This window comes from Moschus berezovskii, chromosome 6, assembly GCF_049115385.1.
Source record: "Moschus berezovskii isolate FMDL1 chromosome 6, NW_MosBer_1.0, whole genome shotgun sequence".
Taxonomy (NCBI): domain Eukaryota; kingdom Metazoa; phylum Chordata; class Mammalia; order Artiodactyla; family Moschidae; genus Moschus; species Moschus berezovskii.
Genome location: NC_142465.1, coordinates 14,377,427 through 14,402,658, shown reverse-complemented (window position 1 = coordinate 14,402,658; position 25,232 = coordinate 14,377,427). Strand labels below are relative to the sequence as shown.

The 25,232-nt window shown below is 38.4% G+C and overlaps 1 protein-coding gene across 3 annotated transcripts in view; it reads left to right on the top strand.

The window, feature by feature from the left end:
• LOC148777546 (uncharacterized) overlaps positions 1-11,384 on the top strand; it is a 45,190-nt gene extending 33,806 nt beyond the window's left edge. For all 3 annotated transcript variants that reach the window (XM_088836838.1, XM_088836836.1, XM_088836837.1), the window contains exons 3-4: positions 4,044-4,098; positions 7,191-11,384. In XM_088836838.1, the coding sequence (XP_088692964.1) occupies positions 4,044-4,098; positions 7,191-7,378 (243 nt within the window). In that variant the 3' untranslated portion in view covers positions 7,379-11,384. The remainder of the gene's footprint in view (positions 1-4,043; positions 4,099-7,190) is intronic.
• The last annotated feature ends 13,848 nt before the right edge of the window (positions 11,385-25,232 follow it).

Sequence of the window (25,232 nt, the reverse complement as noted above, 5' to 3'; positions counted from 1 at the left end):
AGACTCACATGTATTGATATTTACAGTGAAATAAATATGGTCACCTTTGATATGAGTATAAACTTTGGTTTTACACAGTTTTATGGACATGATAAAATTATTGCATTTTTTTAAGTTTGAAAATATGTGGGTAAAAGTATTGTAGTCCACCTAGTATTTGGATCTTGAGTAAATGCTTTACCCAAACAAACAGTGGGTCATGGACCACATGATCCAAAGCATACAGTGAGTCATGTGATCATGATTTATTTCACTGTGGGAAAGCTGAGAGTTGGAAATTCAGCCCCAGATATCTTACATCTCCCCTTCATGGATCACAGCCTTGTGAAGGTAAAGGGGGTTGCATAAATCAGTGAAGCTATAAGCTAACCTGTGCAGGGCCATGTGTATCAGAGGACCCAGAGATCAAACTGGCAACATTTGTTGGATCATAGAGAAAGCAAGGGAATTCCAGAAAAAAAATCTACTTCTGCTTCATTTATTATGCTAAAGCCTTTGACCATGTGGATGAGAAAAAAACTGTGGAAAATGCTTAAAGAGATGGAATACCATGCAGGTCATGAAGCAACAGTTAGAACTGGACATGGGAACAATAGATTGGTTCAAAATTGGGAAAGGAGTACGGCAGGGCTGTCTGTATATTGTCACACCCCACCCCATCCCCGTTTATTTAACTTTTATGCAGATTATGTTATGAAAAATGCCAGGCTGGATAAATTACCATCTGGAATCAAGATGGCTGGGTGAAATATCAACAACCTCAGATATGCAAATGATACCACTCTAATGGCAGAAAGTGAAGAGGAAGTAAAGAGCCCCTTGATGTGGGTGAAAGAGGAGAGTGAAAAAGCTAGCTTAAACCTTAAGACTCAAAAAACTAAGATCATGGCATCCAGTCCCATCGCTTCATGACAAATAGTGAAAGTTGCTCATTCGTGTCCATCTCTTTGTAACCCCATGGACTATACACTCCATGGAATTCTCCAGACCAGAACGCTGGAGTGAGTAGCCATTTTCTTCTCCAGGGGATCTTCCCAACCCAGGGCTCAAATCCAGGTCTTCCACATTGCAGGCTCATTCTTTACCAACTGAGCCACAAGAGAAGCCAAATAGGAGAGAAAGTGGAAGCAGTTACAGATTTTAATTTTTGGGGCTCCAAAATCACTTTGGACAGTGACTGTAACCATGAAATTAAAAGACGCTTGCTCCTTGGAAGGAAAACTATGACAAAGCTAGACAGCATACTAAAAAGCAGACATCACTTTGCTGACAAAAGTCTGCAAAGTCAAAGCTATGGTTTTCCCGGTAGTCATGTGTGGATGTGAAAGCTGGCCCATAAAATATGCTGAGCGCCAAAGAATTGATGCTTTCAAAATGTGGTGCTAGAGAAGACTCTTGAGAATCACTTGGACTTCAAGGAGATTAAACCAGTGAATCCTAAAAGAAGTCAACCCTAAATATTCACTGTATGGACTGATGTTGAAACTGAAGCTCCAATACTTTGGCCACCTGACCCAAAAACTCTGATGCTGGAAAAGATTGAGGGAAGGAGCAGAAGGGGGGGACAGAGGATAAGATGGTTGGATATCATCACCATCTCAATGGACATGAGTTTGACTGAACTCCAGGAGACAGGGAAGCCTGGCGTGCTGCAGTCCATGGGGGTCACAAATGGTCTTACATGACTTAGCAACAGAACAACTACAACAAATCTACATCTGCTGATAAACAAATATCACCATTTTTAACCAACAGCATTTGTCTGGCTTTACTCAGAGTAAACATATTTTTAGGAGTGGGTATTTTTTAAAAATCTATATCTCTAATATTTTTAATGCACATTAATTAAAATAAATGTAAATGACACCTCCAAGCTTGAGTGAGTAGAATATTGAGAGAATTAAAGTAAAACTTAAAGTTCTTGATACAAATATTTTGAAAATACAAATTTTTTTTTTGTATTTACTGGGCTTTAACATCTGGTAAATAGTAGTACAATAGATGATGAAGACTATACTTCAAATACCTTTAACTTAGCAAGGTTTGGGTGTTATTTCCTTCTTGTTAGATCCTGTCATCATAAGATTTATGTCTTATCACCCATAAATATAGTAATTTATTTGCAAGAAGGTCTCTTATGAGATTTTACTTTTATGATTGTCATTTTTATTATTAACCTTGAGCTTTGATGCTTGTTTACTTGAGTATTATGGAAAATTGTACTTAATCTTTGTGGATTCTTTTTAGGAAATTAAATTTTTAAATCATTCATATTTAACCAGCTGGCAATTACTTAATTGATCTTGTTATAACAGATGCAATTTCTTTACAGTAGAATTAAGTCAATATGTATACAAGGCTGTTCAGAATCTCACAGAGTTAGAAATGAATGAATTAATATCAATTATGATTAAATAAAAAGTTTCCAAATGTAACAGAAACATCTGTAAAGAAAACAAAAATCAACAAGAATCTTTGAATTTAAACCAAATCCTGACTTTCTATAGAGGATTAGCAGAGCCCATCCAGTTGGGACTAATATCAATGTTATCTTTGTTTGGAATGATGTGTATTATCCAAGGACTTTCCAGGTGGTGCCAGCAGTAAAGAACCCGTCTGCCAGTGCAGGAGATGTAATAGATGGGGTTCAATCCCTGGGTCAGGAAAATCCCCTGGAGGAGGACATGACAACCCTTGCCAGTATTCTTGACTGGAGAATCCCACGGACAGAGGAAGCTGGTGGGCTACAGTCCTAGGGTCGCAAAGAGTTGGACACAACTGAGGCAACTTAGTATGTATGCAGGCATACTATCTAAGCTGGGTCCCAAACCCTTGAATGAGATACTCTCAATAATTTTTTCTATGTCTGCTGTCTGCCTGCAAAAGTTCTATGGAAGACTCTAAGACCTTAGAAAATGGTAAAGCTGCCTGACAGTAATCTATGTCCTAGGAGTCTACCGCTTCCTTGGTTAGATGGGACGTGAGTGAGAAATAAACCTCTATTGTGTTAGGACATTAAGATTTAGGGATAGTCTGTTTTGGTAGGTAGTCTAACCTGAATAATACAGAGGATGTGAGGAAAACCCCAAAGATTCAGTGTGTCTCATGTTTTCCTCTCAACATCCTTAACCTTGCTGCATATGAAAGTATCATTAATTATGCACCGTTCCGTTTCGTCGCTCAGTCGTGTCCGACTCTATGCGACCCCGTGGACTGTAGCCTCCCAGGCTTCTCCGTCCATGGGATTCTCCAGGCAAGAATACTGGAGTGGGTTACCGTTTCCTTCTCCAGGGGATCTTCCCGACCCAGGGATCGAACCTGGGTCTCCCTCATTAGAGGCAGACGCTTTAACCTCTGAGCCACCAGGGAAGCCCCAATTATGCACCAGTTGGTCTAAATAAGAGTAGCTTTGATCTGGATATTGCTAGGAAATCTATTTATCACTTGTTTCCGGCATTTCTGCAATAAGAAATGTAAGTCTAATTTATAATTATACAGTGCTTACCATAGGGCTAAAATATTCCATTTGTGCCACAAAACACTGAAATGATTTTGTTAAAGATTACTGATGTTTTCCTCTCGCACAAGCGCCATATTTTCTGCTAAGACAATTTCCTATCAGTAGAAAAAGCACAATTTGGAATTCTTGGGAGTCTGATTTAATTAAAAGTTGTATTGGTAGTTAAAACTCATTTCCATTAGAGTTAACCCTCAATTTATTTGCACTTATAAAATGAATATATTTTCTATTAGAAAACCACAATTTTATGCTAGCTATCAGACTGATTAATTTTTAGCAATATAAAGTTTCTTATTCTTTAAATGCACACACAAAAAATGGTCCTGATGGCTAACAAAAATAGTACAGATATTTTTGAAGCGGTGTGCACTACTTTGACTTAATTATACACAGAACCCAAATAATAAGTCTCTGTTGTTCTGAAATAGCATTTTTGACTTATTGATTTTATGGGTAAATGAAGTATTTCTCTTAACTAATTCAACCTAAGAGGATATGAGCATTTTACATTGTCATTTTACAGATGAGAAAACTGGGATTCAAAGAAGGAAGGAAACTTCCCCAAGGATCCACAGCTGGTAAGGTGGGGAACTGCAATTTGAGATTGACTCTGATGGTCGGAGCTCTTAATGACAGTCCATTAACCAAAATTTCTCAGACCTGAAGCCCTACAGATTGTTGAGAATGTTTCTGTGGATCCCAAAGAGTCTATGGACTCTAGATTGAGAAATACTGTAATTAAATATTAAACACATGTTTAAAATTTCTACTCAGCACATATGTCTCATTTGGTAATATCTTGGTCTAATAAAACCAGAAACACAAATTTACATGGAAAGTACAACACAATTGCATGATGACAAAATAGTCTATCAGATGAAAAAAAATAATCCATCAGATGATCTAAAATGTGTGTATTCAGTTCAGTTCAGTCTCTCAGTCGTGTCCGACTCTTTGCGACCCCATGAATCACAGCATACCAGGCCTCCCTGTCCATCACCAGCTCCCGGAGTTCACTCAAACTCATGTCCATTGAGTCGGTGATGCCATCCAGCCATCTCATCCTCTGTCATCCCTTTCTCCTCCTGCCCCCAGTCCCTCCCAGCATCAGGGTCTTTTCCAATGAGTCAACTCTTCGCATGAGGTGGCCAAAGTATTGGAGTTTCAGCTTTAGCATCAGTCCTTCCAATGCACACCCAGGACTGATCTCCTTTAGAATGGACTGGTTGGATCTCCCATACATGCAAATCTATCTGTTTTTTCAGTTATTGAAGACTCTAGACTTCGTTGGGTACAAATAGAGAGCTTTAGTTTTTTTAAATCACCAGCTTAACAATACTCTCTGGAGCAGTTTTTAAACCTCTGTATGCAAACCACTATAATGCCAAGACTTTAAAAGGAATAATGGAGCAATAATGTGTTCTTTCCTGGACAGATATAGCTGAGAGTGACTGTAGAAAAGACTTCGAGGCAGTTTCCTCCCTTCCACTTTCCTCTCCCTATCTCTTCTATCCTGCTTCACAGAAGAAAGGCACACATATCAAAAATCTCTCTGGACATCCAAGAAAGTGACTTCAAAATATTGGTGTAAGGAAAAAAATCAGTAGCAATGGATAGCTAAGGAAATACAGACCACCTCAGGATATATGTCTCTTTCGTTCTTGCAGATATTTCTGTTAACACATTACTACTGACAGGGGAATTTTTCCAGAAACTAATGCCTATGACATTAATACGTCTCAGCTCAATAATGTGTTACAAGTGAAAAACTGGTGTTTAAAATGCATCAGTATTGATAATTGTTGCTTAAAGATTTCATTTCTTCCAGCTTTTCATATTGTGAAAGAAAGCATCAATTTTTATGGTAGTTCCAGAAGAGCAAAGCAAATAACATACTTAAGAAACATTAAAAAACAAAAATAGTTTTTTTTTCCTTCGTGTATTTAAATATAATCTGTTCTTTTCAGCTATTCTTAAGACTCATCCTTGGGAAACATCATTAGCTAAAAAAGAAAAAAAAAAACTTTGAAGAGTTGGAGCACTCTAGCTTAATGAAGTAGATCATAATTGGAATATTTTTAACATAATTGGAATATTTTTTGAGATTATCAAAATTGTCAAGATACACTGGATAAAACTCATGGGCAAAAATCTTTATGCTTTCTTTCAGATTTGGTATGTATTATTCAAAGTAGTTAAAACCTATTTTATCAAGTCAAGTCATCTTGTGAGTTATTTAATTCTCCTCTTATTTCATCTTATGAAATGACTATATTTTCTACCTTCTATTAATAAAAAGTAAAAGTAAATGCTAGCCAGACTTGTTAGTGTTGGCTATAGAGAAGTTTCTCTGTTTAGATACAGGATAAGTTTGTTTGATCATGATAGCTAGTAAAATTAATGGAGTTCCTTCTGGTTTTACACATTCTTTATTTATTCAAATGACCAAGCATCAGAGTTTGATACATGTATACGTAGATTTAACAAGGAAATATTTCTAGGTAAATAAATTAGTTATGATCTGAACTGTGTGATACATTGCATTATTAAAAATAACTAATAAGAAATAGTATATTGCTTTATAATTTTATTTTATGAACTATAAAATTGTATGAATTAATCTTGTCTTAAGAGGATGCTATCTTATATGTTATACACTATATTTTTCAGTGGTTTTGAAATACTTTTCAAAATAAGTATTGACATACTTATTTGACTAGAAAAATTAAGTTAGGCTTTCCATGATAGTGGCTTTTTACTTTGACAATGAGAACTGACTTTACTAATTAAATTGCTTGGTAATCAAATTTAGCTAAATCTGCACTCCAAAGTTTCTTAAAGTCTATTTAAAGCACATGGCAAGATAAAAACCTTTTATCAAAAATTATTATATTGGTAAGTATGTATTGAAATTGAGAATGCTTTTATTTTCCAAATATTTCTGAGTACACTGAGGAGCAACTTTTAATTCATTGATAAGAGAACAAACCAGAGTAGATGACCTGTTTATTTCTTTCTCGCCAAGAAATATCAAGCAAATGACTTACCCTCTCTGTACTTCAGTTTTTGTCTTTAAAATGGAATATCAACAGGACCTATCCATAAGGCTGTGACAAGGAGTGAAAGGTTAAGATATAGGTTAAATTGTATGAAATTTCTGTGTTCAATCACTTTTGACCTATAATTATAGCAATTTCATATGATTCCTGATATAATTCAGTTCAGTTCAGTTCAGTCGCTCAGTCGTGTCCGACTTTCTGAGACCCCATGAATCACAGCACGCCAGGCCTCCCTGTCCATCACCAACTCCCGGAGTTCACTCTAACTCATGTCCATTGAGTCAGTGATGCCATCCAGTCATCTCATTCTCTGTCGTCCCCGTCTCCTCCCACCCCCAATCCCTCCTAGCATCAGACTCTTTTCCAGTGAGTCAACTCGTCGCATGAGGTGGCCAAAGTATTGGAGTTTCAGGAATATAATTAGTATTCCTAATATATTTCCCAGAAATGAAGAAAGTAAATGATTTTGACCATGAGGTAATAAATTCTTTTGGTCAGTGTTTTTCAAATGTTTAGATTTGACAAAATTGAAGGAGGACTTAATTGAGCTATGAGAAAATAGATAATTAACAACAATTTTTGATAATAATGTTATTTTTACTTATAAAAAGAATTCAAGGGGGAGGAACAAGATGGCGGAGGAATAGAACAGCGAGACCACTCTCTCCCCTACAAATTCATCAAAAGAACATTTGAACATGGAGTAAAGTCCACAAAACAACTTCTGAATGCTGGCAGAGGACATCAGGCACCCAGAAAAGCAGCCCATTGTCTTCAAAAGGAGGTAGAAAAAACATAAAAGATAAAAAGAGAGACAAAAGAGGTAAGGACAGAGCTCCGTCCCGGGAAGGGAGGCTTTTAAAAAGAGAGAAGTTTCCAAACACCAGGAAACACTCTCATTGGCAAGTCTGTGGTGAGCCTTGGAACCTCAGAGGGCCACATAACCGGGAGGGGAAAGAAAGAAATAATTAAAACCCACAGATTACCCGCCAAATGGTAACTCCCAGAGGAGAAGCAGTGCAGACACCTGCATACGCCATTAGCAGCGGGGGCTGGGCAGGGAGGAGCCGGCTGAACTGCTTAGAGACAGGACTGGGCTTGACTGCTGCGAGAACAATCTGAGAGAACTGGGGATAGCAAAGCAGACTGGGATAGCTTCCCCACGAAAAGGTGGAAAGCTCTAAACTAAGACTCGGCCAGCCCCACTTACAGAACAAAGGACTGAGCAGAACGAGCCAGATGCGGTTGGCCCATCCCCCATCCCCCCACCAAGACAGGCAAGGGACGGCAGCCAAGAGCTGGAGGGGGCAACCGCGGCCCCAGAAAGGCATCTGATACCAAACTGCAGGCAGGCTTCGTTGCTAATCAAGACTTCTTGGGCATGGGCCAGTCGATATCCGCCTGAGAAGGTGCGCCAGTTGTACACCCAGAAAACCGAGTGGCAGGGACTGGGGAGGCGATAAGTCGCAGCGACCGCGCTTGCCAAACACCTGGTCACCTGAGCTGCTCGGATCGGGGAAGGCACAAAACGACCCAACCAAGTCTGTGCCTTTGTGGACTACCCGAGAACCTGAACTTGAGCCGCTCAGACCTGGGAAGTGCATACAACCCAGCGCTGGCCTCGGACAGTTCCCAACAGAGCAACCTAGAGCCTGTGCAGTGTAGACTGGGACAGCACACGTGCTGTGAGTGGGGGCAGACCCAGTGTGGCCGAGACGCTGCGAGCACTCCCCACAGATGCCAGAGATATTTGTCTGCAGCGTTCCTCCCTTCCCAGAACAGGACTGAACAACTGAGCCTTAAAGTGTCCACCCGCCCCCTAGTGTCAGGGTGGAAATTACACACTGAAGAGACCAGCAAACAGAAGCTAAAACAGAGGGAATCATCTTGGAAATGACAGATAGAGAAGTCTAGAGACTACTCCAAGAATAAGACCAAAAACCAGAGGCAAGAGGCTTAAGCTCGAATCCTGAGAACACCAGAGAACTCCTGACTCCAGGGAACATTAATTGATAGGAGCTCATCAAACGCCTCCATACCTACACTAAAACCAAGAACCACCCAAGGGTCAGCAAGTTCCAGAGCAAGACATGCCATGCAAATTCTTCAGCAATACAGGAAAAAAGCCCTGAGCTTCAATATACAGGCTCCCCAAAGTCACTCCAAACCCACTGACATCTCATAACTCATTACTGGACACTTCATTGCACTCTAGAGAGAAGAACTCCAGCTCCACCCACAAGAACACCGACACAAGCTTCCCTAACCAGGGAACCTTGACAAGTCACCCATCCAACACCACACACAGCGAGGAAACTACATAATAAAGAGAACTCCACACACGGCCATAAGAGGGAAAGGCCACCCCAAGCAAAGCAATATAAGCAAGAGGAAGAGGCAGAGAAATATCGAGCAAGTAAAGGAACAAGATAAATGCCCACCAACACAAACAAAAGAAGAAATACAGGGAATCTACCTGATAAAGAATTTCAAATTTTTTCACGATTCAAAATCTTGAAAGCAAAATGGAGTTACAGATAAATAACATGGAGAAAAGGATTGAGAAGATGGAAGAAAGGTTTAATAAGGACTTCAGTTCAGTTCAGTTCAGTTCAATTGCTCAGTCGTGTCCGACTCTCTGCGACCCCATGAATCACAGCACGCCAGGCCTCCCTGGCCATCACCAACTCCCAGAGTTCACCCAAACTCATGTCCACAGAGTCGGTGATGCCATCCAGCCATCTCATTCTCCGTCGTCCCCTTCTCCTCCCGCCCCCAACCTTCCCAGCGTCAGAGTCTTTTCCAGTGAGTCAACTCGTCGCATGAGGTGGCCAAAGTATTGCAGTTTCAGCTTTAGCATCAGTCCTTCCAATGAACACCCAGGATCGATCTCCTTTAGAATGGACTGGTTGGATCTCCTTGCGGTACAAGGGACTCTCAAGAGTTCTCCAACACCACAGTTCAAAAGCATCAATTCTTCGGTGATCAGCTTTCTTCACAGTCCAACTCTCACATCCATACATGACCAAGGGAAAAACCATAGCCTTGACTAGATGGACCTTGGTTGGCAAAGTAATGTCTCTGCTTTTTAATATATTATCAAGGTTGGTCATAACTTTCCTTCCAAGAGTAAGCGTCTTTTAATTTCATGGCTGCAATCAGCATCTGCAGTTATTTTGGAGCCCCAAAAAATAAAGTCTGACACTGTTTCCACTGTTTTTCCATCTATTTCCCATGAAGTGATGGGACCAGATGCCATGATCTTAGTTTTCTGAATGTTGAGCTTCAAGCCAACCTTTTCACTCTCCTCTTTTACTTTCATCAAGAGGCTTTTGAGTTTCTCTTCACATTCTGCCATAAGGGTAGTGTCATCAGCATATCTGAGATTATTGATATTTCTCCCAGCAATCTTGATTCCAGCTTGTGCTTCTTCCAACCCAGCGTTCCTCATGATGTACTCTGCATATAAGTTAAATAAGCAGGGTGACAATATACAACCTTGACGTACACCTTTTCCTATTTGGAACCAGTCTGTTGTTCCATGTCCAGTTCTGACTGTTGCTTCCTGACCTGCATACAGGTTTCTCAAGAGGCTGGTCAGGTGGTCTGGTATTCCCATCTCTTTCAGAATGTTCCACAGTTTATTGTGATCCACACAGTCAAAGGCTTTGGCATAGTCAATGAAGCAGAAATAGATGCTCTTCTGGAACTCTCTGGTTTCTCCATGATCCAGCAGATGTTGGCAATTTGATCTCTGGTGCCTCTGCCTTTTCTAAAACCTGCTTGAACATCTGGGAGTTCACAGTTCACATATTGCTGAAGCTTGGCTTGGAGAATTTTGAGCATGACTTTACTAGTGTGTGAGATGAGTGCAATTGTGCGGTAGTTTGAGCATTCTTTGGCATTACCTTTCTTTGGGATTGGAATGAAGACTGACCTTTTCCAGTCCTGTGGCCACTGCTCAGTTTTCCAAATTTGCTGGCATATTGAGTGCAGCACTTTCACAGCATCATCTTTCAAGATTTGAAATAGCTCAACTGGAATTCCATCACCTCCACTAGCTTTGTTCGTAGTGATGCTTCCTAAGGCCCACTTGACTTCACATTCCAAGATGTCTCACTCTAGGTCAGTGATCATGTTATCGTGACTATCTTGGTCGTGAAGATCTTTTTTGTACAGTTCTTCTGTGTATTCTTGCCACCTCTTCTTAATATCTTCTACTTCTGTTAGTTCCATACCATTTCTGTCCTTTATCGAGCCAATCTTTGCATGAAATGTTCCCTTGGAATCTCTAGTTTTCTTGAAGAGATCTCTTGTTTTTCCTATTCTGTTGTTTTCCTCTATTTCTTTGCATTGATCACTGAGGAAGGCTTTCTTATCTCTCCTTGCTCTTCTTTGGAACTCTGCATTCAGATGCTTATATCTTTCCTTTCCTCCTTTGCTTTTCGCTTCTTTTCTTTTCACAGCTATTTGTAAGGCCTCCTCAGACAGCCATTTTGCTTTTTTGCATTTCTTTTCCTTGGGGATGGTCTTGGTCCCTGTCTCCTGTACAATGTCACGAACCTCCGTCCAGAGTTCATCAGGCACTCTATCAATCAGATCTAGTCCCTTAAATCTATTTCTCATTTCCACTGTATAATCATAAGGGATTTGATTGAGGTCATATCTGAATGGTCTAGTGGTTTTTCCTACTTTCTTCCATTTAAGTCTGAATTTGGCAATAAGGAGTTCATGATCTGAGCCACAGTCAGCTCCTAGTCTTGTTTTTGCTAACTGTATACAGCTTCTCCATCTTTGGCTGCAAAGAATATAATCAATCTGATTTCAGTGTTGACCATCTGGTGATGTCCATGTGTAGAGTCTTCTCTTGTGTTGTTGGAAGAGGGTGTTTGCTATGACCAGTGCGTTCTCTTGGCAAAACTCTATTAGCCTTTGCCCTGCTTCATTCCGTGCTCCAAGGCCAAATTTGCCTGTTACTCCAGGTGTTTCTTGACTTCCTACTTTTGCATTCCAGTCCCCTTTAATGAAAAGGACATCTTTTTTGGGTGTTAGTTCTAAAAGGTCTTGTAGGTCTTCATAGAACTGTTCAACTTTGGCTTCTTCAGCATTACTGGTTGGGGCATAGGCCTGGATTACTGTAATATTGAATGGTTTGCCTTGGAAACGAACAGAAATCATTCTGTCGTTTTTGAGATTGCATCCAAGTACTGCATTTCGGACTCTTTTGTTGACCATGATGGCTACTCCATTTCTTCTAAGGGATTCCTGCCCACAGTAGTAGATATAATGGTCATCTGAGTTAAATTCACCCATTCCAGTCCATTTTAGTTCACTGATTCCTAGAATGTCTATGTTCACTCTTGCCATCTCCTGTTTGACCACTTCCAATTTGCCTTGATTCATGGACCTAACATTCCAGGTTCCTACGCAATATTGCTCTTTACAGCACCAGACCTTGCTTCTATCACCGGTGTTATCCACAACTGGGTATTGGTTTTGCTTTTGCTCCGTCCCTTTATTCTTTCTAGAGTTACTTCTCCACTGATCTCCAGTAGCATACTGAGCACCTACCGACCTGGGGAAGTCCTCATTCAGTAGCCCATCATTTTGCCCTTTGATAATGTTCATGGGGTTCTCAAGGCAAGTATACTGAAGTGGGTTGCCATTCCCTTCTCCAGTGGACCACATTCGGCTGTGGTCCATGTGATCAGATCAACTAGTTTCCTGTGATTATGATTTAAGTTTGTCTTCCCTCTGATGCCCCCTCGCAATACCTACCATCTTATTTGGGTTTCTCTTACCTTGGTTGTGGAAAATCTCTTCACAGCCGCTCCAGCAAAGTGCAGCCGCTGTACCTTACCTTGGACGAGGGGTATCTCCTTAAGGCTGCCCCTCCTGACCTTGAACGTGGAGTAGCTCCTCTCAGCCCTCCTGCGCCCGTGAGAGATGCCGGCCCCGGCGGTGCAGACAATAAGGACTTAGAGGAAATAAAAAAGAGTCAGTATACAATGAATAATGCAATAGATGAGATCGGAAACACTCTGGAGGGAACAAACAGTAGAATAACAGAGGCAGAAGACAGGATAAGCGAGCTAGAAGATAGAATTGTAGAAATAAATGAAACAGAGAGGAAAAAAGAAAAACGAATTAAAAGAAATGAGGACAATATTAGAGACCTCTGGGACAATGTTAAACGCTCCAACATTTGAATCATAGGAGTCCCAGAAGAAGAAGACAAAAAGAAAGACCATGAGAGAATACTTGAGGAGATAATAGTTGAAAACTTCCCTAAAATGGGGAAAGAAATAATCACCCAAGTCCAAGAAACCCAGAGAGTCCCCAACAGGATAAACCCAAGGCGAAATACTCCAAGACACATATTAATTAAATTAACAAAGATCAAACACAAAGAACAAATATTAAAAGCAGCAAGGGAAAAGCAGCAAATAACACACAAGGGGATTCCCATAAGGATAACAGCTGATCTTTCAACAGAAACTCTTCAGGCCAGGAGGGGATGGCAAGACATACTTAAAGGAGAAATCAAAAGCTTTACAGACAAGCAAAACTGAGAGAATTTAGCATCACCAAACCAGCTCTTCAACAAATGCTAAAGGATCTTCTCTAGTCAGGAAACACAGAAAGGGTGTATAAACTCGAACCCAAAGCAATAAAGAAAATGGCAACGGGATCATACTTATCAATAATCACCTTAAACGTAAATGGGTTGAATGCCCCAACCAAAAGACAAAGGCTGCCTGAATGGATACAAAAACAAGACCCCCATATATGTTGTCTACAAGAGACCCACCTCAAAATGAGGGACACATACAGATTGAAAGTGAAGGGCTGGAAAAAGATATTCCATGCAGATAGAGACCAAAAGAAAGCAGGAGTAGCAATACTCATATCAGATAAAATAGACTTTAAAACAAAGGCTGTGAAAAGAGACAAAGAAGGAAACTACATAATTATGAAAGGATCAATCCAAGAAGAAGATATAACAATTCTAAATATTTATGCACCCAACATAGGAGCACCGCAATATGTAAGACAATTACTAAGAAGTATGAAAGGGGAAATTAACAACAATGCAATAATAGTGGGAGATTTTAATACCCCACTTACATCTATGGATAGATCAACTAAATAGAAAATTAAGAAGGAAACACAAACTTTAAATGATACAATAGACCAGTTAGACCTAATAGATCTCTATAGGACATTTCACTCCAAAACAATGAATTTCACCTTTTTCTCAAGCGCACATGGAACCTTTTCCAGGATAGATCACATCCTGGGCCATAAATCTAGCCTTGGTAAATTCAGAAAAATTGAAATCATTCCAAGCATCTTTTCTGACCACAATGCAGTAAGATTAGATCTCAGTTACAGGAGAATAACTGTTAAAAATGCCAGCATATGGAGGCTGAACAACACGCTGCTGAATAATGAACAAATCATAGAAGAAATCAAAAGAGAAATCAAAATATGCATAGAAATGAATGAAAATGAAAACACAACAACCCAAAACCTCTGGGACACTGTAAAAGCAGTGCTAAGGGGGAAGTTCATAGCAATACAGGCACACCTCAAGAAACAAGAAAAAAGTCAACTAAATAACCTAACTCTACATCTAAAGCAACTAGAAAAGGAAGAAATGAAGAACCCCAGGGTCAGTAGAAGGAAAGAAATCATAAAAATTAGGGCAGAGATAAATGCAAAAGAAACAAAAGAGACCATAGCAAAAATCAACAAAGCCAAAAGCTGGTTCTTTGAGAAGGTAAATAAAATTGACAAACCACTAGCCAGACTCATCAAGAAACAAAGGGAGAAGAACCAAATCAATAAAATTAGAAATGAAAATGGAGAGATCACAACCGACAACACAGAAATACAAAGGATTATTAGAGAATACTATCAGCAATTATATGGCAATAAAATGAATAACCTGGAAGAAATGGACAAATTCCTAGAAAAGTACAACTTTCCAAAACTGAACCAGGAAGAAATAGAAAATCTGAACAAACCCATCACAAGCACGGAAATTGAAACTGTAATCAAAAATCTCCCAGCAAACAAAAGCCCAGGTCCAGACGGCTTCACAGTTGAATTCTACCAAAAATTTAGAGAACAGCTAACACCTATTCTACTCAAACTCTTCCAGAAAATTGCTGAGGAAGGGAAACTTCCAAACTCATTCTATGAGGCCACCATCACCCTAATCCCAAAACCCGGTAAAGACCCCACAAAAAAAGAAAACTACAGGCCAATATCACTGATGAACATAGATGCAAAAATCCTTAACAAAATTCTAGCAATCAGAACCCAACAACACATTAAGAAGATCATACATCATGACCAAGTGGGCTTTATCCCAGGAATGCAAGGATTCTTCAATATCTGCAAATCAATCAACGTAATATACCACATTAACAAACTGAAAAATAAAAATCATATGATTATCTCAATAGATTCAGAGAAAGCCTTTGACAAAATTCAACATCCATTTATGATAAAAACCCTCCAGAAAGTGGGACTAGAAGGGACATATCTCAACATAATAAAAGCTATATATGACAAACCCACAGCAAACATTATCCTCAACAGTGAAAGCATTTCCCCTAAAGTCAAGAACAAGACAAGGGTGCCCACTCTCACCACTACTATTCAACATAGTTCTGGAAGTTTTGGCTACAGCAATCAGAGCAGAAAAAGACATAAAAGGAATACAAATTGGAAAAGAAGAAGTAAAACTTTCACTGTTCGTTGATGACATGATCCTCTACACAGAAAACCCTAAAGACTCTACCAGAAAACTACTAGAGCTAATCAATGAATACAGTAAAGTTGCAGGATATAAAATCAACACACAGAAATCCCTTGCATTCCTATACACTAATAATGAGAAAATAGAAAGAGAAATTAAGGAAATTATTCCATTCACGGTTGCAACGAAAAGAATTAAATACTTAGGAATATATCTACCTAAGGAAACAAAAGACTTGTACATAGAAAACTATAAAACACTAGTGAAAGTAATCAAAGAGGACACTAATAGATGGAGAAATATACCGTGTTCGTGGATTGGAAGAATAAATATTGTGAAAATGAGTATACTACCCAAAGTAATTTATACATTCAATGCAATCCCTATCAAGCTACCAATGATATTTTTCACAGAACTAGAACAAATAATCTCACAATTTGTATGGAAATGCAAAAAACCTCGAATAGCCAAAGCAATCTTGAGGAAGAAGAATGGAACTGGGGGAATCAACCTGCCGGACTTCAGGCTCTACTACAAAGCCATAGTCATCAAGACAGTATGGTACTGGCATAAAGACAGAAATATAGATCAATGGAACAAAATAGAAAGCCCAGAGATAAATCCATGCACCTATGGACACCTTATCTTTGACAAAGGAGGCAAGAATATAAAATGGAGAAAAGACAGTCTCTTTAACAAGTGGTTATGGGAAAACTGGTCAGCCACTTGTGAAAGAATGAAACTAGAACACTTCCTAACACCATACACAAAAATAAACTCAAAATGGATTAGAGAGCTAAATGTAAGACCAGATTCTATAAAACTCCTAGAGGAGAATGTAGGCAAAACACTCTCCGACATAAATCACAGCAGGATCCTCCAAGACTTACCTCCCAGAATATTGGAAATAAAAGCAAAAATAAACAAATGGGACCTAATTAAAATCAAAAGCTTCTGCACAGCAAAGGAAACTCTAAGCAAGGTGAAAAGACAGCCTTCAGAATGGGAGAAAATAATAGCAAATGAAGCAACTGATAAAGGATTAATCTCCAAAATATATAAGCAGCTCCTGCAGCTCAATTCCAGAAAAATAAATGACCCAATCAAAAATGGGCCAAAGAACTAAACAGACATTTCTCCAAAGAAGACATACAGATGGCTAACAAACACATGAAAAAATGCTCAACATCCCTCATAATCAGAGAAATGCAAATCAAAACCACAATGAGATACCATTTCACACCAGTCAGAATGGCTGCTATCCAAAAGTCTACATGCAATAAATGCTGGAGAGGGTGTGGAGAAAAGGGAACCCTCTTACACTGTTGGTGGGAATGCAAACTAGTACAGCCACTTTGTAGAACAGTGTGGAGATTCCTCAAAAAACTGGAAATAGAACTTCCATATGATCCAGCAATTGCACTCCTGGGCATACACACCGAGGAAACCAGAATTGAAAGAGACCCATGTACTCCAATGTTCATCGCAGCACTGTTTATAATAGCCAGGACATGGAAGCAACCTAGATGTCCATCTGCAGATGAATGGATAAGAAAGCTTTGGTACATATACACAATGGAGTATTTTTTCAGCCATTAAAAAGAATTCATTTGAATCAGTTTTAATGAGGTGGATGAAACTAGAGCCTATTATACAGAGTGAAGTAAGCCAGAAAGAAAAACACCAATACAGTATACTAATGCATATATATGGAATTTAGAATGATGCAAATGATAACCCTGTATGCTGCTGCTGCTGCTGCTAAGTCATTTCATTTGTGTCCGACTCTGTGTGACCCCATAGATGGAAGCCCACCAGGCTCCCCCGTCCCTGGGATTCTCTAAGCAAGAACACTGGAGTGGGTTGCCATTTCCTTCTCCAATGTGTGAAAGTGAAGTCGCCCAGTCATGTCCGACCCTTACGAGACAGCAAAAGAGACACAGATGTATAGAACAGTCTTTGGGACTCTGTGGGAGAGGATGAGGGTGGGTTGATTTGGGAGAATGGCATTGAAACATGTATATTATCATATGTGAAACAAATTGCCAGTTCAGGGTCGATGCATGTTACAGGATGCTCGGGGCTGGTATGAGGGGATGACCCAGAGGGAGGATAAGGGGAGGAGGGAGGTGGGAGGGGGGTTCAGGAAGGGGAACTCATGTACACCCGGGGCAGATTCATGTCAATGTATGGCAAAACCAACCAATATAGTATTGTAAAATAATTAGCCTCCAATAAAAATTAAAAAGAAAAAGAATTCAAAAAGTTGAGTGATATTTATATTAAAAAATACTGTCATTCCTACCAAAATGTTTATAAAAGCCATTTTTGATCTATACAACTATAAAAATTTGAAATAGAATTGATGTGAACTTGTTGCATTCTAATGCTAAGTAACATAAAAAATATTCTAACACTAAGAAATATGACATAGTCATCTTTGCATACATTAACTAATATTTTTAAATAATCTCACCGAGACACATTTCTAAGAAATTATTATATATTTTAATAAAATGTACTTATAGTTATTGCATCTTGATGAATTACAGATCATATTGAACCAACTGGTTCTAGAAAAAATACATGGTAAGTGTACAGTTATAGGAAATTTTAAGTAAATCACATTCACTTTATAGCCATAATCTAGTTCTCTTACCTCTGAACAGATATGCATAAATCAACAAGTATGCTGCATAAGAAAACAAATCACCTGGGTAGTAAGATACCAATATTGTTGAAGATACCAGTATTGACTTCCTATTTCTGGTGGTGGCACTTCTTGAGACTTCTCTCATGGATTTGGTAAACACCATTTCTTCACTCTTAAGGCAAGGAAGTGAAAATCCATAGTTTCTTCTTTAGGTCAATAATTCACAACTTAAATACATTTCAGCTCTCCCTGTTTGCAGGGTTGTGCTTAAAACAATCTAGGGTTGGGATAGAGACTAGGAATGATGAGCAGTGGGAACCAGCCATCAGAGAGCTTGTAGCCTCTGTTATTTTCAACATTCTTTAAAATGCAGAAAATTGATGCTGCTTTTTTCTCAACTTTCATTTTTTTGCTGTTGAATTTAGGACTTAATAAGAACATTGCTACTCAGCACACATACACAGAATGCAGCACAAATTTTTTAAAACTGTACAGTGAAATGATTGTTAAAAACCACAGAATACCTCCTCAGATCCAGGTGGGCTGAAGATCCTAACTTCAGGATAAGCAGTGCACATCCCAACTTTTAGACAGATGCCATCTAAACCCAAGACAGTCATGAACTAGAGATTACATTATTCTCCAGAGAATAAGTCTATACTACTGTTCATAAAATGAATTTTATTGGAGATGCATTAAAAATATCAAAATAGTTATGACCATTTCTAAGTAATCTGCCAGTTTATTGAGAAATTTCAAGAAAAATCATGAGGAAAATTAAGATTATCAAAACCAATATTGTAGGTTAAAATTCAGAACAATTTTTAGTACTTTGGTATCAATTCAGTTTTTAAAAACTTTATTAAAGAATAAATGTACCAAAACTACAAGAGAATGAATAAAAATATAGAAATATAATTGTTCTAATTAAATTATATTTTCATAGGGACTCCAACAATCTAGATGAAAAGAGTATTGCTTCGGTACACAAATGTTTTCTAAAATTAATTATCTAACCACATTGCTTTTTTGACTTGTTTTTTGGTCACTGTTTTCTGATTTATCACTGACTTAATCAAATTAACATCACTAGGGTCTAGGAATAGTCTTCATGTACGTGAAAACAAAGGAGTATTAGAGATACATTGAAGTCCTCTGTAACATAGATATTACAGAGACAAGGTAATATTTTCAGCCCTGCAGATATCAGTATGAGTAAAAACAGAGAATTGTTTGGGAATATATAAAGAAAGTCAGAGAGTTCCCAAAGGATGCTCACTAATGGCAGTTTTCAACTTATATACCACATTATCCTCTCAGGGTACCATTGCATACTATTGATTCTGGCCTTACACATGGAAAGACAGCAAATTGTAAAGTTGATGTGTGACTTTTCTTTATAGCTAAATCAATAGCTAAATATAAAATTCATTTAAGGCAAAGCACAGCTCAGTTGGTAAAGAATCCACCTGCAATGCAGGAGACCCAGGTTCTATTCCTGGGTTGGGAAGAGTCTCTGGAGAAGGGTTAGGTTATCTGCTCCAGTATTCTTGGGCTTCCCTGGTGGCTCAGCTGGTAAAGAATCCACCTGCAATGTGGGAGACCTGGGTTTGATCCCTGGGTTGGGAAGATCCCCTGGAGAAGGGAAAGGTTACCCACTCCAGTGTTCTGGCCTGGGAAATTCCATGGACTGACTATACAGTCCATGGGGTCACAAAGAGTGGAACACGACTGAGCGACTTTCACTTTTCATATACTTGTTAATGTAGTAGGATTGCCCAAGAGCACTATGTATTATTTCCACGTGTCATTTCTCATTGATAATAACATCTGATATATTCAGTGATCAATCTTTGGTAAATTCAACATCTAACAAATCTGAGAACCTGATAGTAAATGGATAAAGTTCTGATTGACTGAAATGCCTAGTATTCTAAGATTCATGTGTCTTGTCTACTGGCCAGACCATTGAGTCAACGTCAGATAAAATGAGTGTGCACTTTCCACACTTGGGTATCTTACCTCTCTGTCCACATTACATTAGTAAGAGCTTCATCTGAGAATTTGTGTGTTAATTCCATAAATATTTTTTAAAACTTCTCATGTGCTCAGCACTTCACTGACAAACTAAATTTTTGTTTAATAACTAAATAATAGTAAGAGAGGAAATAGAGAAGCAACCATACTAAAGCCAAGCTTAAAACTGATGATTGTAAAAATGACTCTAATTGTTAGAAGACCTAAATTATGCTTGATATTTTCTGCTTAAAAAAAGCAGGTAAGTGTCTTTATTTTAGTAAAAAATAATATTGTATTTTCAGGTTAGTAGACTCATAACTTGGAATACATATTATTTTAAAAGTTTATTCTTCATACTTAAAGAAACAGTTTGATCTGAAGTTCATTGATTGAAGCAAAGTAATTCATAACAGCAGCAGGTGTATGACATTAGTAACAGGCAGTGTCTCACTGCTTCTTTAGGAACTTTTAGAGTGTATTCTTCAGAGAAGTCAATGGCAAGCCACTCCAGTACTCTTGCCTAGAAAATCCCATGGATGGAGGAGCCTGGTAGGCTGTAGTCCATGGGGTCGCTACGAGTCAGACATGACTGAGCGACTTCACTTTCACTTTTCACTTTTATGCATTGGAGAAGGAAATGGCAACCCACTCCAGTGTTATTGCCTGGAGAATCCCAGGACAGGGGAGCCTGGTGGACTGCCGTCTATGGGGTCACACAGAGTTGGACACGACTGAAGCGACTTAGCAACAGTAGCAGCAGCAGAGTGTATTCTTATAAAAATAGTCACCCCTAAAGGCTGGTTCAGAAAGTTAATAAGCTTGAGATTAATGTTGATTGCATTATGTGTCAGAAAATGGACACTGTGAGACAAAGCACAGCTAGGTTCCCAGGAGAAACCACAGCGGTTATTTTCAATTGGCTATTTCTATTAGATACGTGAATAGCACTGTGAAGCTTTGAAAATTTAAGTCTCTGTCCTTCCTAGAGGACTAAATCCCCAGACTGAAATGAAATGTTATGCTGGATTTCAAAATAGAATATTGTGAATTATGTACACAAAATAATATTAGTGGTCATTCAGAAGAACAATCAAACATGGCACATGTTAAACCAACCATGTAGACGGGCATGGGTTCATAAGTTCAGGGGCTTCATAAAATACCACTGTGTACAAGAAAACGTTTAAATCAAAATGGAAAAATTATCCCTCAGATCTGCAGCATCGTGTTTTTTCAGTCTGAGCTATATATACATTAACCCATTTTGTGACCATATAAAATTCACAGGTTCCCGAAATAAACAACAGTTACCTCCAATCAAGTTATTAACAACCCAGTGAAATTGAATTTGGCTAAAAACCAAAATTGGCAATCTGATCTTCTATAAATGTCCTTTCTTCTCTGTACAATATATCCATTGTTTTAACCTAACGACAGGCACCAGTACTAATCATTAACAAAAACAACTACACATGACCATCCATATATTTTGATATGTAAAGCTGACAACTGTTTCTGAGCAAATGTTTCATTTTTACTTGCCACCTACTGGTTTCTAGACTTTTCCCAGAAATGGCAGTTTTGAATTAATAATCCTACATTGTTATTGTTATGTTCCTGTAAAAACATTCTAACTGTTCTTAGCACTCCATTATTTATAATTATAGTTATAAGTTCAAATGAAATAATAAAAATTCTACTGGATGTTTGATTCATCCATTTGTAAAACAATTGAATAAAATGAAAACCTGCCATCTGTTCTGTGGATTAAAAATCCACACGTTTGTAACATGGCCTTTTATAGCTTTTTGATAGCTATGATTTCCAGAGGAAATATATTAATATAATTTTTATTATATTCTCAAGTTATTTTGGATTCTCAGCAATTTTATGAATTTATGTTTCTTGATCTGATGAGTTTTGATTTCCATTCCTTATTTTATATTATAAATTATACAAGTATTTTAAATAATGAAAATAACTTTTAGCTTATTTTGCTTAATGCTAAAAAAGAATTAAAGAAAAATGTGTTTTTCTGGACCCTATCACTGAAATCTCAAAAGAATGCATTTTTAGACCGATTATAATTGGGAAAATAGAGCTTTTTTCAGTAATGATATTGTGTGAAATCACCAGATGGCATCTTCTGGTCAGAAGATTTCTGTTCTCTTGGTAGACAAAACATTTAAAAGAACAGCAGAAAAATTATGCTATACCGAAAAGGAGACATTTCCATGTACTCACTGCTTGTTTTTGTATTGTACTTCCCTCACTTGTTAGTCTCTTGCTTCCATTTTTACTGATTTCAAAAAATATTTATTGCCTATGTAAACTGTAAGGTTTATAGACAAGGAGAGGTCTAAAATCAATCACTAAAATTCTCTTCTTGAAATCTCTCCCCAAGGACATTTAAGTCCAGGGTGAATGTCAAATATCTTTCTAAGGCTCATAATATGATAATGGTACTTCTAATTTAAAGCTGATCTTTGCTACAAGAGACAGAGCCCAGAAGACAAAATTAAATGTGCAGTGTCTAAACTGAGCTCACTGATCATTCTTCTTTCCCTCTGAGACTCTCAAGCTGTGGTTTACAGACAGTTTTCTTGCAGGGAGTGCTGTGAAATAGCAAATGGAATTTAACTTATCTGTTACCTTGGGGCTGTGTTTACTTTCCTAAATGGAGAAGCAGCAGGATGTAAAGAAAGAATCCTGGAAAAGTATACCATCTAGAACTGTTTCCCAACCACTCTTCTAAAGAAAAACATTATTATGGTCAAATGTATTGTAGAAATAACTGATTAAACACAGATAAACATTTTTGTTTATCTGCTTGTTTGAGATGGCTCAGGTTCAGTTCAGTCACTCAATTGTGTCCGACTCTTTGTGACCCCATGGCTCAGGACTTCTATTCTAATGTGTCTGGTGAATTTCTCAAAAGGAAATATGGATTGAAGTAGTATAAACAGTTCTTTCACCCCAGTATATGTATTTTGTTGATTTCTTGTCAAGATTTTTATTCAAATGAATATACTTTGGGAAAAGTTGACCATGAGGGAGGTAATATTAATCATCTATTTTAAGCAATCAATTATAAAAGTTTTCTATAGTATCATTAATGATGTAATTTTTGTTCGAAGTGTGATGTTAATGAATGAGCACACTTGAAATAATTTTCTATTCCAACTTCTATTGCTATCTTCTTTCGCTATCTAAAAGTAGAATGTTTTTGTGAAAACTTTGGTTAGCAGAAATAGAGTAAAGTAAAAAAGCAATTACCCTAGGGCACATCTTGTTAACAGCATACAAAAATAAATAGAGATAAAACACAGATGCTCACAGACAGTTCAAAGCTATGGTGGCCTGACATGGAGATGTTGAGCATAGTCCCAGGAAAGGAGTTTCGAGGTGCCCTTTTGCTGCTGGGGGGTAAGCACTGCCTCTCCACCTGGATCCCTGTAAAACAAATACTGAGTACTTAGGTCATTTTTGCCTTTTTTCTTTCATTTTCTTAAAAGGAAAACCTTCTTAAGATTTGTAAAACAGGTGTTAATGTGGGTCTTTTGTAAAAGAAAAGTGGTATTAAGCAAACTTGAAAAGAGGCAGACACCTGTATGTTGTATTCCATTTAGGTGTTTTGTATGTTATCGTGTGTTTTCTCAAAGAGAAGCTTCCCTACATTTGAGAATACCTGAGTAATTGAACTTTTTACTTTTATGTGAGATGTGTTGATGTAAACTGTGACATGGCGCAGTTGCTTGAATAGATTTTTTAAAAATTTCTTGCCAAATCATACAGAATGTTAAGTATGAAGATATCAATGGGACTATCTTAACAAACTTACCTCCATCATTTTAAGGAAATTCCAGCTCACGGAGGTAAAATATGTTCAAGTTTGAAGTATTTTTTAAAGCAAAATGGCATAAATGAGAGAAGCTTATGTCTTTCACACACCCAGAGAGCCCAAAGGTTTCCAGCCTAGGCTCCTTTCTTGCTGCTGCGACTGCTGCGAAGTCGCTTCAGTCGTGTCCGACTCTGTGCGACCCCATAGACGGCAGCCCACCAGGCTCCCCCGTCCCTGGGATTCTCCAGGCAAGAACACTGGAGTGGGTTTCAATTTCCTTCTCCAATGCGTGAAAGTGAGGTCGCTCAGTCGTGTCCAACTGAGTGACCCCATGGACTGCAGCCCACCATGCTCCTCCATCCATGGGACTTTCTAGGCAAGAGTACTGGAGTGGCTTACATTGCCTTTCTTTTTACTATGCTAAAAAGGACTTCCATTCCCAAGGCCACCTCAAGGTCCCTGATAACTGTTAGAGTCTCAGCATTTAGGTGCTTATTTTAACCAGCAAGAAGAGAAGGATAAAAGGATCCTCTTTAAAAGCATTTTCTAGAAGTTGTGCAGCCTGTTCTCCTTATAGTCATTTGCTAATACTTAGACATACGATCATACTTAAAGGCAAGGAAGCTCCGTGCCCAGCTAAACATTGAGAATAAAGGAAGAATAGTAATTAGGAGATAATTAGAAGCCTCTGTACTCAGGTAGCTACTGAAGGCAGAACTTGAGATTTAATTCAGCTCATTAGAAGCCCTGTTTTTTCTTTCTTTCTCACATTTCCACTTACTCTGTGAATATACTCAAGGTTCTTTTTTGTTACTTTCTTCAAACTGTAATTCACATCTCCCCTACTTCACGAAGTTTTTCCTAACAACCACATCTCAAAATGAGGATATAGCTCTCTAATTTTGATGTCCAGACTATACCGCAAAGTCTGAGCTATACTGTATCATAGATGGTTCTGTGTCTGTGAGGCCTTTCTACAACAGCATTGCAAGTTTCAAGAAGCAAGGCAGTATAACTTTATTACAGGGCTGTGGCTGGCCCTAGGTTTTGATTTGCTGGATCGATCCAATGGTCTTTGAGTCCACATCCTAATTTACTGGGGGTAATCTTGTCTTACCCCTTGGCTTCTGTGGCATCACTGCCCAACTCTTCTTATAAGTGCCAACTAATGTGGTAATTTTGGAACACTGTGTACCCAAAATCCACAGGAAAAGAGATCTTGAACTCTGATCCCCCCCCCCCGCCCCGTGTTCATTTATAGGATATTTTATTTAGTACCATCAAAGTTTGTAGACTATTGCCCTATAGACCGGATCCAGCTTGGAGACATTTTGTTTGACTCATATAAGGTCATTAAAAGAATGATTTAG